The 14617-nt window shown below is 35.0% G+C and overlaps 1 protein-coding gene across 1 annotated transcript in view; it reads right to left on the minus strand.

Moving 5' to 3' along the window:
- Window positions 1-2462: 2462 nt before the first annotated feature.
- kcnh5b (potassium voltage-gated channel, subfamily H (eag-related), member 5b) overlaps window positions 2463-14617 on the minus strand; it is a 53408-nt gene continuing 41253 nt past the window's right edge. The window contains exon 11 of the mRNA XM_067385500.1: window positions 2463-3485. Coding sequence (XP_067241601.1) covers window positions 2463-3485 — 1023 coding nt within the window. The remainder of the gene's footprint in view (window positions 3486-14617) is intronic.

Raw genomic sequence — 14617 nt, forward strand, 5'->3', positions numbered from 1 at the left:
ACATGTTTTTACTCCAAACTCACTTCATAACGATAGTTGAGCATCCTTCTGTGAGATGATGTGGCTTCTTATACAGAATAAGGCAGTCGTTTGTTTATTAGTCATGTTTAATCAATCGAAGCGTTTCAATCTTGTTTATTCTAACTAATCATAACTCCCTGGAGTTAGTGGATTAAAATCGGTGGACTTGAACTTGAAAAGTGGTGTGTACTGACATCTTTCCGTGGTTGAAACAACATTATGATGTTGCCTTATGATGTTCATTCATGTTTATTTGATGCTATAAATTAACTAGTATGAAGAGATGATCGTTTCACGAGCTGCTTGAACTGAGGCACAGCGATCTGTCACGACACATTAAAAAGCCACAAAACGGTATTCATTGTTTAAATTTCTTTAAAAATGACAAAGTTTGAAATTTGAGACTTTGTTTCATATCAAAAGTAACCTGCTCTGTCTTGTCTGTCAACGCATTGTCAGTGTCCTCTTTGCTCCGCGATGTATTTTTTCACTGTGATGTGTGGTGTGAGAGCGGCATGGCTTGTTGTGGGACGTAGCAACAGTAAATAAAGGGGGTGGGTCTTTGTGAACAGTCAACTGGAGTTATAGTAAAAAATATTCTGGCTCTTCCAAGCTTTATAATGGGAGTGAATAGTAGCTCAAAAAAGTTTTTGTAAGAAAAATACCCATATTTATAACTTTATAAACTTAATCACTATAGCTTCCGGTAATGACCGTCTGCATGTTCGCACGAGAGTCGAGTTTAGGTGACAGTAGACGTCTCTCGCAGTTCAAACAAATAGGGCTGGGCAACAAACTCCTCTGACATTTCTCTTTCAAAATTCTCTCGTTAGACTCTATCCTCTGCGCTTTCCGTTAATATGTCATGCGTCGGGTCAGAGTTCACTCTTCGGCCGGAACTACATGTCGCATAATGTTATACCGGAAGTCAGTGGTTAAAGTTTATAAAGTTATAAATAGGATATTTTTCTTACAAAAATTCATCGCTTCACTTCAGAAGGCCCTGGAGCCATATGGATTATTTTTATGGATGCACTTTCTGGGCTTCAAATTCAAAAGTTACTATCCACTCCTATTATAAAGCTTGGAAGAGCCAGGACATTTTTTAAAATAACTCTTGATTGTGTTTGGCTGGCAGAAGAAAGTCATATGGCTTGAGGGTGAGTAAATTGTGGGATAATTTTAATTTTTGGGTGAACTATCCCTTTAAGTGAGGGTACAATAATACCTTTAAATAGTCCTTATAAACAGTTTTTCAGATTTGGTTCCATTTTTACTGTCATTGTGGAGTCCTGATCTGCAGACTGGGCTTGATCTACTGAAGAGACTGTCAGGATGTGTTTCAGGTGTTTCAATTCATGAGGCATTCCAGTCCTATGATAAGCGACTGTTTCGAGAGATCAGCAAATCATAATGTTATCTTGCATATGAGAACAAAATAATTGTGGCTGATCCTTAAAACTGTAAATATTTATTAACCATTTTTTATTAAGGTTGCATATAACACAGTTCACAGATATGCAATGATGAAGCTGCAGTTGCCAAAAGCTGCTATTGGTGCAATATAAAAAGAAACAAACCCCAATAACATTGAGTGGTACTTAATTGAACTGCATAAAACCCTACACCCTCCAAATCCTTGAAAATTAGCACAAAAATTCAAAATGAAAGCTGACACATGACAGTTAAAATGTATAGAAGGACAGACACAAAAAACACAGACCTGTCCTATACTGATAACCAATGGAGGTTTTTCCTCTCCAGCTTTATCTCAAGAGTGATGTTAAGGTCCTTTAAGGCAAAGTTCTTGAGTGCTGTGAAAGTCATTCATGCATACGTAACTGTTTCAAAAAATTCACATTCTCCCTCAGTGATTTGTCATGCTATGTGTTGTTAAAAACCTGAATGTACATTACGGTGATATCAAGACAATCAACAGTCTCTTTCATTTAGACATTAAAATAAGCATTCTGTGAGAATAAATAGATCTGCATGCAGTTAACTGCATAATATACAAGCATTTAAATATTTCAATTGTATAGACATCATCAGGGTTATAAATTTTTGGCAAGCCAGAACCCAGCTGGACATGCAGAATATATACAAACTCACGCTGAAAAAAAAAAAAGGTGGGGTGGTTGTTCCTGCATTACTTCAGTGTGCAAAAAGTGCTGATTGAACATTAAAGCACTAAAACTAAAAATCCTTTTATTTTTTTATTTAGCAGTACATGCCACTGTACTCTGAGAGAGTTAGGGTTCTTGGCAGTTATTTAGACTATGAAACCAACTCCTGTTCCCATACAGATGTTCAAGTGACAACTATATCCTCTGAAATCACAGCTCCTTTTTAGGACGTTCCTCTATGAGCTGCAGGTATAGGTGCCAGATGTGGATGCACCAAAACAGTGATGCTACAAATGCTTATTGAATTCAAATTTCTTATGGCAATCCCTCATCCTTCTCAGAATCAGGTGTACTGAGAGTGGACACTGGGATGCTGCCCTGTGCTTTGAGTTTGGGTCTATGTGTTTTCAGATTTGAGTCTTCACTAGATGAAGCCTTTGAAGTCTCTATAAGTAGCCTGAGAATTTGTCCAACCCTTTCTTCTAAAGTCGCCATTCTTCCGTTCAGAGCCTGGATCTCTGTCCTCAGCTCCACCCTGGCCTCCTGCAGTGAGGCCAGGAATGAGCTCTCGCTGCTGGGGTAAAAATCACGGGCTGGTCCTTCTCCTCTACCAAGTCCAGGTAAAGGGCTCTGTGGTTCTGAAACCCTATCCAGTCTCTGGTCGCTGTGGGTCAGGCCGCTATCCCAAGAGTCTGTTTTGCGGAGCGAATTCTTCCTGGATTCTCCCACCACCTCGACACTCTCTATCTGAACTTTGACCTCTGGTGAAAGGCGCTCCATGGACACGGCCTTAGCTGCATTGTTTAATCCCTCTTTCCTCTCCTCCTCTGGAGGTGAACCTGGGGCAGCCATGTTGTTTTTCAGTCTCATCCAGCCACGGGCGGTTCCTGCGGGTTTGGTCCTCGACGTGTTATTCACTTTGAGTCGGTTTGCGACTTGGTCACCGCTGGCCACGGCAGGTTTGAGTTCCATGATGTCACGGTTGTTCTGCTTAATGGAGTCGCCCGGTTTAGAATAGGCCAGACAGTTCTGGATGGGTGTGATCTGGGAGATGGTGACCACGCTGCTTGTGGACCCGTTCTGAACCGTGTGCAGCGAGTTCTGCATGAGGGAGGTGTGTGGTTTTGGCATGCGTGTGGGCTGCTGTAGATGCTGTTGATTCTTCTCCAGGTCGAGCTGGGCCGAAGCGCCCTGGTTACGGAGCTCCTTCTGCTGTTTAAACTTCTGGAAAAGTTTTCGGACCGGGTGGTCCACGGGAATGGTGAGTGGGACCTCATTCTTTGAACGCTGCCTCTCCTCTTCCTCCTTTTTCACATCGATGATTTTACGGAATATAAACTGAATATGGAGAGAAGAAATACCATTAGTTTGATTGGAAATGGCATCTACAAGAATTTTGGAATCAAAACTTTCACTTGAAGATAAATAGACTATTGCTGCATTTTGACTAAATTCCATGTTTAAGACTTTTGATGCAAATTGAGATATTCTAATTTCCATCTCTATTTCCATCTTCTTTATATATAAATTATAATTATGAAAAACAGTATCAGAAAAGATTTATTAATGTTTGAATATTGAACATAAAACAGTCACATGAATATAAAAAAAAGAAGTGTGGCTCCCTGTATATAAATGAAACATTTAGCATGTAACAACAGGAATTTCAGCATAAGGGATTATCAATAATGTGTGCTGTGTTGGGAAAGAAAGATGTAAATTATACATGTTTTATCTTCCTCTAAAGCAGTCACACTAAAGCTTCTTGTTGTGTCATGCCATGATCTGCCCACAGATTACCTATGCTTGAAGATTGTCTTAAAGTACATATTTTTTTCTCTTCACCCCCCACACTTTGTCTGTCAGATCCCACTTTTTTTTCCACATGAAAATCATCCCGTTCTTTACTAAAAAACTGATCTGTGGTGCTTGATTTATTAAGTTCAGCTGATTATATTCATTTACTTCTCTCAAGACACTGTAAATGACAAGAACAATGTCAGACTAAAGGCAAAACGCATAACAGGTTAAAACAATATAGTTTCTGACAACCCATTTAAGTAAATAAACTGGTTTTTATTCTGTATAATATTCAGTTAAATAGACCTGAAATGTCTAAAATGTTCAAGCTATATAACTGTTTTAAAGTATAATTTCTGCACTACTAGCATCATGAACTGGAATTGCAAGAAATGTAATAATCGCTATTGATTATTGACATATATACTGTATATAAATAAATAAATAAATAAATAAATAAATAAATAAATATATAAATATATATATATATATATATATATATATAGTTTTTTTCACTATATACATAAACATATTCATATATTTCACTGAAATAGTGTTGTCAAAAATATAATTTTTTTCGATACTGAAATATCTGAAATGCTTCCAATACTCATTTTCCGCAGAACAGATGCACAATACGAGCTGCACTTTTTCGGATCTCTTCGACAGCGAGTTGACACAAACCCGCCTCCTCTCACTCACTTGTTTCATTTGCTTTGGATGAATATTGTTGGTGTTACAGGTCTTGAGGGAGTTGAAATATATATTATATATATATATATATATATATATATATATATATATATATATATATATATATATATATATATATATATATATATATATTATTGTTTTGAAGTATTCTTCAAAACGATACAGATTCTTAAGAAAAACAGGAAAAAAGGTGATGTGTGTAATTCTGCTGATCTTAAAATGTCTTTTTTTTCCTATCCCAGCTTTAATGTGAGTAGTCAAGTAAGCCAATTGTATATGTGCTTCATATATATATATTTTTTAGTGGAAATCAACCTACAAATGGCTAACTTGACTACTCACATTAAGCTGGGATAGGAAAAAAAAGACATTTTAAGATTTACACACATTACACGCAGAATTACACACATCACCTTTTTTTCCTCTTAAGAATCTGTATCGTTTTGAAGAATACTGAGTGCATTCAACTCATAGATCTGAACACAAACACACAAAAATGATGGATTTGTTCAGACACTGAGCTCAAAGACAGAAAAAGTCTGTCATTCTCTTTTGCCCTCTTTCTGAAAGTCAGCAAAACAAGAGCTGAACGCTGCAACATTCTGTTTGAACATTACATTTTTTTTGTCCTACTGAGGCTTCATTTCAGACCACACACTTTCCTCTGACACACACACACAATTCCTGGTACAGCTTAGAGTTATTCACACAAAACCAACAGAAATTACTTAATGAGTTCTAATCACAGAGGGAGCTGCCGGCATTTGTGTTGTTTTTTTAATAACATCGAGAAATGAAAGCTCATTAGAACCTAATTCTTCTGACCCCTTTCAAGGCAAAATTCCTTGTTCAACTTTTCAGCACATCTACAAACAAGGTTTTATGAAAAACACTAAGTTTTAATTCGACTATCTGTAGTAAAGCCAGGGATGAACTGGCCATAGGGAGCAGAGGGATGCTGGGACCATCATCTTATAGGCTGGCTGTCAAACTTCAAACATACAAAGAAAAAACAAAGATTTAAAGGGAGAAACGTTTCCTCTTTCCCAGTCCATTGAAGCCAGTGTTGTGGATTTGGGCACAGGCAACATTAAAAACTGCCCAAGACTGCAATGTAAGGCCCTATAAATTTCCACGATCACGGAATCGCGGAATCCATTCATAAAAACGGAAATTACTATATAACGCGGAATTTGTCAATTTTTTTATGGATGAATTAAAAGCAGGTCAGTACACTTAAATTAAATCGAGATATAGACTAGTGTCTGTGAATATTAAACCGCAAAAAGACTATTTAAACATGAATCCTGCATGCCTGTGTGTGTGTGTGTGTGTGTGTGTGTGTGTGTGTGTGTGTGTGTGTGTGTGTGTGTGTGTGTGTGTGTGTGTGTGACTGAAATGAATGATGCGGAAGAGCAGTTTCATTTACCTCACACACAATCGCGCGGGCGATTTCGTCCTCTGTCGCCTCACTATGAACGCATGAATTCATCTCCAGAGCTGCTCTGAAAGTCACTTCATCAGCATTTAACAGCTTCGTTTGAGAAAACTACTGTCATAAACACAGAGAAACTCAAAGCTCTTGGCAAACCGTCAAAATAAAAGTTCGATTTAACTTGACAGAAACATATTACTGTTGTACAGTAGAATTTAGATAAATTTATTTAATAATAAATTATTAAAATATATTTTAAACAATAATCTCAGTGTTTCTTCCATGTTTTAATTTTAACAATAAAGCTCTGTTGTGCAGCACATTGTTTGGAAAAAAAAGTTTAATTTCATGATTAAAAAATTAAATGGTATGCGTTCATTTGATTGCCAGAAAAATTTAAATACACAACAGAACTTCTGAATAAAAGATAAATATATATATAAATATATATATATATATATTTTAATTAATATTGTTGTTTTTAAGAATTCAATTAATTAGACATGCTTTTTGATTATTAAAATGGAATTAAACCATTAAAATGGAATCCAAAAAAACAGAATTTGGTAAAAATAAAAGTTGAGGGGAAAGAATAAAACGTTTATCATAGGGCCCTACATTTTTTAATTTAATAAAATTATTTTAGTAAACAGAATTTGGGAAAAAATAAAACAGATTTTATAGGGTCCTAGCAATGTTCTCTAGGGCAATATGGGAAACAAAGCTCAGACACACACTCCAATCTTCAGTCTTTTGCAAAAATGCAATCAATTGCACCTCTTCTAATTAAAAAATTAAATCATTAAAAAACTACAAATCCTTTCTAATTTAAATAAAAGACATTTGTCTCCTGTCTCTTGATCATATATATTTAAATACTTATTTGAATGAATTCATTCTGATTATATACTTCTAATTTTATAAAATGTACCATATAAATGTATCATAAAAAATGTATAGAAATAAAAATAAATATACAATTTAAATATACTTATGTCCCAGTCCATCCCATATTAAATCTTATTCTTGGAATTTCTGCTTGTGGGTTCAACTGTTTTTTCTGCCTTTCTTCTCCACTGACCTCCATCACTCCCTGTGCTGTGACAAGAGTCCTCAGAGAAAGGTTAAAATTAAGGCAGAATCTCTTTCATGATGTTGTAAGAGGACATAACCTAAGCAATTAGTCCATGAAGAGCATGTGAGTGATTAGAAGAGAGAAGCTCTACTCAAATAAATCTGAAAAACATGAACTCAATTAATGCTCTTGTGGGCCAAAAGTAATGCAACTAAAAGCAATGGAGAAGATATATTCTGTCATTCTCAATAAGAAAATGTCATCGAATGCTGCAGAAGATGAGATAATGCACATTATGACATTGTAACCGTGAACCCTCTTGCATAAAGGACACGATGCAAATTTGTACTATGCATATTCAAATTTGAGGAATGCATATGCTAATATTAGAGAAATTAACATTGCCAGAAGGCATATTGTATAAACAATCACCACAAAAGAGGTGAATCATGAAAATCTGTAAATACTTGTGTGTCAGAAAAAGAGAGACAGAAGAAGAGAACTCCAGCCTCAGTCTGGGTCAGAGCCATTATCACATTCTTTACGGATCCTAAGCAATGATACGGTTCAGAATTTTCAAATGAACCGATTCACATTCACCTCAAAGGACTTCAGCATCTCACTTTTTCTAAACAAGAGACCGCTGACCTGACTGTCCTTCCCCGAAGGAATACCACACAATGCACATCATAGCAATATGCATCACATTTTCATGCTTTTTCTTGGAGTATTAAAGCACTCTGAAAATGTCTGTTTCAAGCAAAAATGGTTATGTTAAGATTCCACTTCTGATCTCAGAGCGACAGAGTGAAGGCTCTGTGCACTGGTGTGCATTCACCTGTGCAACTGCCGACAGAATGAGAGATTAAAAACCTTGTGGTTGCTGAGAAAAACCAGCTGTCATGATGCATGCGAGTGCTGAGGTTTTAGGTCAGTGGAGCAATCAAAGTACTGCATTTGCAACTGTAAGACAGACACCACTTGAGTAATCACACAAATGATCCAACAACAGCTAATGCATTCAATTCTACAGAGCAAAGTTCAAATCACTACAACTTTGGTCTTGTTTGCTGCCGACCTGCTGATGCTTGTGTTAAAGCCTGTTGAAAATTTAGTTTTCTTATCACAAGGAAGCAAAACCTACAACACAACTGTAATACAATTTCACAATATTACTGTATTTTTTTATCAAATAAATGCAGCCTTGGTGAGACTTTTTAGATTGTTACAAAAAAAACTTCCTCAAAGAATCCTGAAAAAAATATCACTTTGAACAAAAACACTAAGCAGCAAGCTTTTTTTAAACATTAATAATAATAAAAAATGTTTCTCATGCATCAAATCAGCATATTAGAATGATTTTTGAAAGATCATGTGACATTGAAGACTGGAGTAATTCAGCTCTGCCATCAAAGGAATAAATTACATTTTGAAGGGGTCAAATCAACTTTTCCTTGTGCTTTTGATATATAAGAGGTCATCATACTTCCATGTTAGTCCATTAAAAGCTTTTATTGACACCAGGCCCATTGAACGACTGATCCTGGAATGTGCTTATCTAGATAGGAGTGTTAGTGAGATGAGGAGGAGAGAAGGAGAAACAGGACTAAAAATAACATTACCTTTCAAAGGATCCTAATGCTAGGAATATGGTTATTTATTTTCAACAATGCAAATGTCTCAGTTGAGCATTATTTATTTGTATTCATTACATTTCACTGTGGATTCTCTGGTAAATCAATTGCATTTTTGCTGCAGGCTTTGCAGACAGACTTGTACAATATGGACTCGGCAGTAATGCAACAAACTGTGTTAATTCTAATGCCTGATCTGATATGTAATGATGGTAACACTTTAGTACAGGGAACACATATACACTATTAACTACGACTTTTCTCTCAATAAACTCCTAATTTACTGCTTATTAATAGTTAGTAAGTTAGGTGTTAAGTTTAGGTATTGGGTAGGATTAAGAATGTAGAATAAGGTCGTGCAGAATAAGACATTAATATATGCTTAATAAGTACTAATAAATAGCCAATATTCTAGTAATATGCATTCTAATAAGCAACTAGTTAAAAGACCCTAAAATAAAGTGTTACTGTAATGATTTATGTACAGTCAGATGTTCTTTGTGTCAGTAAATCAAACCAGTGACTAAACGGTCAACTTGTGTTGTTTCTCTTAGTAGGATGAAAATAATCTGTTATTTAAATGGTGATTATACTTAGAAAGCGATCAAAGAACTCTTCCTTTACAGTCTCTGGAACTGTCAATCAAACAGCGCAAGTTTATCAGTGACTAAGTTCTGGACTCGCACCAAAACTCCTGTTTTATTCAAAAATCTCTTAGTTACTTCGCGTTTACACTGTTAGTTATATGATAAAAGCATTTGTTAGTGTGCAGAAATTGAGTTGCAATGACGAGATCACTGCTTTCATGCGCTCAACATATTTGTGATCGGCTACAATGTTCATCACTGCAACTTTTCATGCCACAATCTAAATATAATGCCATAGATCTTAATGTAATGCTATAATCAACACTTTTCATGATTAGTTAACCTTGAGAGCTGTAATAGTAAAAATGTGCTAAGCTTTCAAGAGAGTAATACTTAGCTAAGATGTTAGCCAATCAGGGCAGTGGGCATTTACATGAAAGACTCACAGCAGACGCACCTCTTAAAGGGTTAGTTCACCCAAAAATGTCATTTATTACTCACCCTCATGTCGTTCTACACCCCTAAGACCTTCGTAACACACATTAAGATATTTTTGATGAAATCCGATGGCTCAGTGAGGCCTACATAACCAGCAATGACATGTCCTCTCTCAAGACCCATTAATGTACTAAAAACATATTTAAATAAGTTCATGTGAGTACAGTGGTTCAATATTAATATTATAAAGCGACGAGAATATTTTTGGTGCGACTTTTCAACAATATCTCGTAATGGCCGATTTCAAAACACTACTTCATGAAGCTTCTGAGCTTTAAAAATCTTTTGTTTCAAATTAGTGATTCGGATCTCCTATCAAATGGCTGAAATCACAAGACTTTGGTGCTCCAAACTACTGATTCGATTCGTAAAGCTCAGAAGCAGTGTTTTGAAATCGGCCATTATGAGATATTATTGAAAAGTCGTAATATAATAATAAGGTTGATCCACTGTAGTCACATGAATTGTTTTAAATATGTTTTTAGTACCTTTATGGATCTTAAGAGGTTTGGTGGCTTTGCTCTCAATAGCCTCACTGAGCCATCGGATTTCATCAAAAATATCTTAATTTGCGTTCCGAAGATGAACGAAGGTCTTACGGGTGTGGAACGACATGAGGGTGAATAATTAATGACATTAATTTTCAGTTTTGGGTGAACTAACACTTTAAAACAGAGCGTTCAAATCAGAGGGCTAAAATCAAGGTAGGAAAAATCCCTTTTATTTCTAAATTATGACAATTTTTGATGTAAAAAGCATAACAACATTATAAGTGCACCCCAGGAAACATTATAAAACAATGCAGTTCATGACCCCTTTGAATAATATTTCATAATAATATAATATTTGTAACAATATTACAGTTTTTACAGTATTTTTTTATTAAATAAATGCAGAAAGTAATACTGATATAAAAAACAAAGACATGTGGACTCTAAATAACTAAAATATTTCAAAGTACATCTTTGGTCATTCTGAACATGTCACTTGTCAGTCCTTTTCCAGTTTGAAAGTTTATTGTGTGTGAGTAAAGCATTGAGGCTTGAGTGACTTAAAATGACAGAGAAGCCTGTTAGCAAAACAATTACATAACACATCTTGGACACACACACACAAACTGCAATTCCGCAGTGGGGAAGCGTCTTCTCTCTGACGAGAGGTAATTGGCTCAAAATGTGTCCAGAACGTTTACTGCTGAGAATCACTGACAAATGCTTCAGACCCTCTTACTGTCACATTACAGTTAGAAGGGAACCAGGTGTGCTCTCACACAACTCCTCCTCATTATATACTAATAGACAACGTAACCCCATCTTAAATGTAAGAATCCTCACAGGTGGAGAAAAAAAAATAATTCTCTGACATTACAGCAGCAGAAATATCACAAACACAAGCTTTCAGATTTACAGCTGCCACATCACTCCGACTCCCTTTCACGCATTATTGCCAGCAAGCCAAAAAAAAATAAATAAAAAAATAAATAAATATCAGGGCTGCTTCTCAACACCATCAATCTCTCACTCTCTAGAATGTTCTGGAACAACTCAAGAGAGAAGAAGCCATTATTCCAAAGAGGAAATCGGCAGGGGAATCACACCTTCTTGCCAAGGTGTCGCTATGTGTATCCATGATGGGTCTGATGGGGAAAATCTGTCCGAGGCGAGCGAATAAGCATTTCATCGTTATCCGGTTGTTTTATTTTTTGTGACTTTTTCTTTTCGTTTTCCATATATTTATCATGAAGTGTGCCTGAACTTCTATTTGTGTATCTACGTACTCTCCTGAGCTCTGGCACTACAGAGAATAAACTTAAAAACATCACTAATTAGACCACTAAACAGACCAAATGGAGATGAAGACAGGACTGAGAGTGAAAACTAACAAGAGAGAGAGAGAGAGAGAGAGAGAGTCTTGGGGGGAATTCACTAAATTAATGGCACCAGTTGCTAGAATTGTTAATGTGCTTATGCTGTCCACGGTAAGCTCCCAATTCACTAAAGGAACTGCAATCAGGTAATAGTGCTAAAACTTGAAAAATATATTACATTACATTACATTACATTACATTACATTATATTGTATTATATTGTATTACATTGTATTACATTGTATTACATTGTATTACATTGTATTACATTGTATTACATTGTATTACATTATATTATATTATATTATATTATATTATATTATATTATATTATATATGGGAAAAAATGTCTCTGTAAATATTTGTTCTCATCTGTTTCTTTCAGCTCAACCCTGCGGTGCCATCACTGTACCATACCTAAACCTTCTCTCTCTCTCTATCACACACACATTGAGGGAGAGTGTGTCAGTCTCAGTGGGTGATTAGGTGACACATTAGGGCTGTTCAGGTAATCCAGCCTGTCACCTGCAGTCATACACATACGTCTAAGGCAGCCATGCACTGAACACACGCACTGAGAGCTGTTCTAATTCAGTGACACACAAACTGATGAGATACGAGATTCAGTCTTCTATTCAGTTTACTGCTTAAGAAAATAATTTTAAACCTGTCCGTATCTCTTTGCCAAACATGTGACTCCCGGAGGAAATAACACACCCTTCACGAACATTTGCCATTGCTGCATGGTGCCTGGAGTTCTACAATAAGGAAGAGTAAATAAAGAAAAAGAATTGATATTCTAGATAGTCAGGAGTGCTTTTTGGCAATTATATTTCAATAAAATTATCTAAAATTATTAACTTGTATAAAAATTCACTTATTAAACTATTATTATTATTATAGTTGTTGTTGCTATTGTTGATATATATTTATAATTATTATTAACAATTAACAACAATAACAATAATAGTAATAATAAAAATTATATTATTGTTAATTATATTATTATTATTATTATTAATACCAACACAAATAATAACGCTAAACATATATAATAATAACAATAAAGTGAGTTTTAGAATATTATTATTATTATTATTTTAAAACAGTAATATAACACAGAGTAAATAAAGCAATGCCTCCAGAAAACCAAATGATCTCTGAGGATCGTTTGAAAGTCGGGAGTGCTTTGGTAATTTTATTAACAAATAAATATTTATTTAAAATTATTTACTTGTTAAAACTGTATTATTATTATTATTATTAATAGTAGTATATGTATGTGTGTATATATGTAAATATAAATAATTAATGATAATAATAATAATAAATATTAGTATATTGTTATTGTAAAATTATTTTTGTTAATTTTTTTCTTTTTCACGGGGCAGTACAAAATGATCTGCTTAACTAATACATGTATGATTCTCATTGTCATTATTAGACATGTAACTGTCAGGATAAAAATTAACCTCCTCCAATGATGTTTACTTGTAATGCTAAGATAGCCATGGAACTTATGAAAATTTGATGTGGCTTAGCGGTAGTGCTGTTGTAGTTTTGGCAAAGACCACTCTCAAAATTTGAAAGTTAGTGCCAGACACACTCTTATTCTGGGTCACATCATTAATGCAAAAGCTTTCTGTAAGAAGTGTGTCTGTGTGTTGTGTGTCTGCCTGAAGGCCCACAAGCTGTCTTATAGACTCTGATTAACCAAAAAACACACGCGGGTTTTCATGTTTTATGGGGACGTTCCATAGACATGGATTTTTATACCCTACAAACTGTATATTCTATCCCATAACCCTAAACATAACCCTCATAGAAAATGTTCAGCATATCTACATTTTCAAAAAACAAACAAACAAAATTTAGTATGTTTTATAAGCTGTCTTCCTCATGGGGACCAAAAAATGCACCCACAAGGTCAAAAATGACTGTATTACGATCTTTTATATTTTGTCCCTACAACGTATAAGGTTTACATGTGAGAATATTCTACAAACCTTCTTAAAATACCATTAAATAATCATCTCACACTTCTGCCCTACACACACAATCAAAAACAACAGCAAGTCTCTTTTCGCTGTTTCCTTCTCCAGAATGATGTCATCCTTACCTCTCTCTCTCTCTGTCCTCTTTTAAATGGCAGATGCTTGAAATCTAAATCTTTCATTCTGTTGAGACCCTCAGGCTCATAAAGACACTAAACAAGACTGGTCTTTCATTTGACCACAGAAGACATCTGAATTCACTATGCTGCCGTTTTGTTTCTATATCATATATACTATAAGGATTAATTGCTGTTAAATGAAGAGAATTATTCAATTTTTTTCAATTAAAACATTAAAAATTAAATTAAAAGATTAACAATTAAAAACGTTTTGGCTGTTGAGCCATGGTGATCTTGAACTCAAGCTTGCATGAATGATCCTGATCATATTTTCCTATTCCCTTAATTTGTCTGTCCTCTATTCACTATTAATACAGTAGAGGAAAGACAAAGAATAAAATAAATTTTAAAAAAAATCAAAAATATATCGAAACTGTTTAAAACAGTGCTGATGTGAATTTTTGTTTTGCTTCAGCATAAATGTAAGACTTTTTGACAGGGTAAAAGCAGGCTGGGAACAATCAGGGTGGAAAAAAGGAATAACATTAGAGAAAGAGGGAGAGAGAGAGCTTTTTATGTGTTTTGATTTATTCATAACTGGCCATTAGCCTAAAAATTTTGTTTGTATGTTTAAATGTGTTTTTTGGGGGGGTTTGTGTGTTAGAGAATGAGTGTGTGTGGCTTAGTAATTGTTTAGAAAATATCGAGGGAAGCAGCAAATAATGAGCTTATAGTCAAATTCAAGGCT

Source organism: Chanodichthys erythropterus, chromosome 5 (genome assembly GCF_024489055.1).
Source record: "Chanodichthys erythropterus isolate Z2021 chromosome 5, ASM2448905v1, whole genome shotgun sequence".
Lineage (NCBI taxonomy): Eukaryota > Metazoa > Chordata > Actinopteri > Cypriniformes > Xenocyprididae > Chanodichthys > Chanodichthys erythropterus.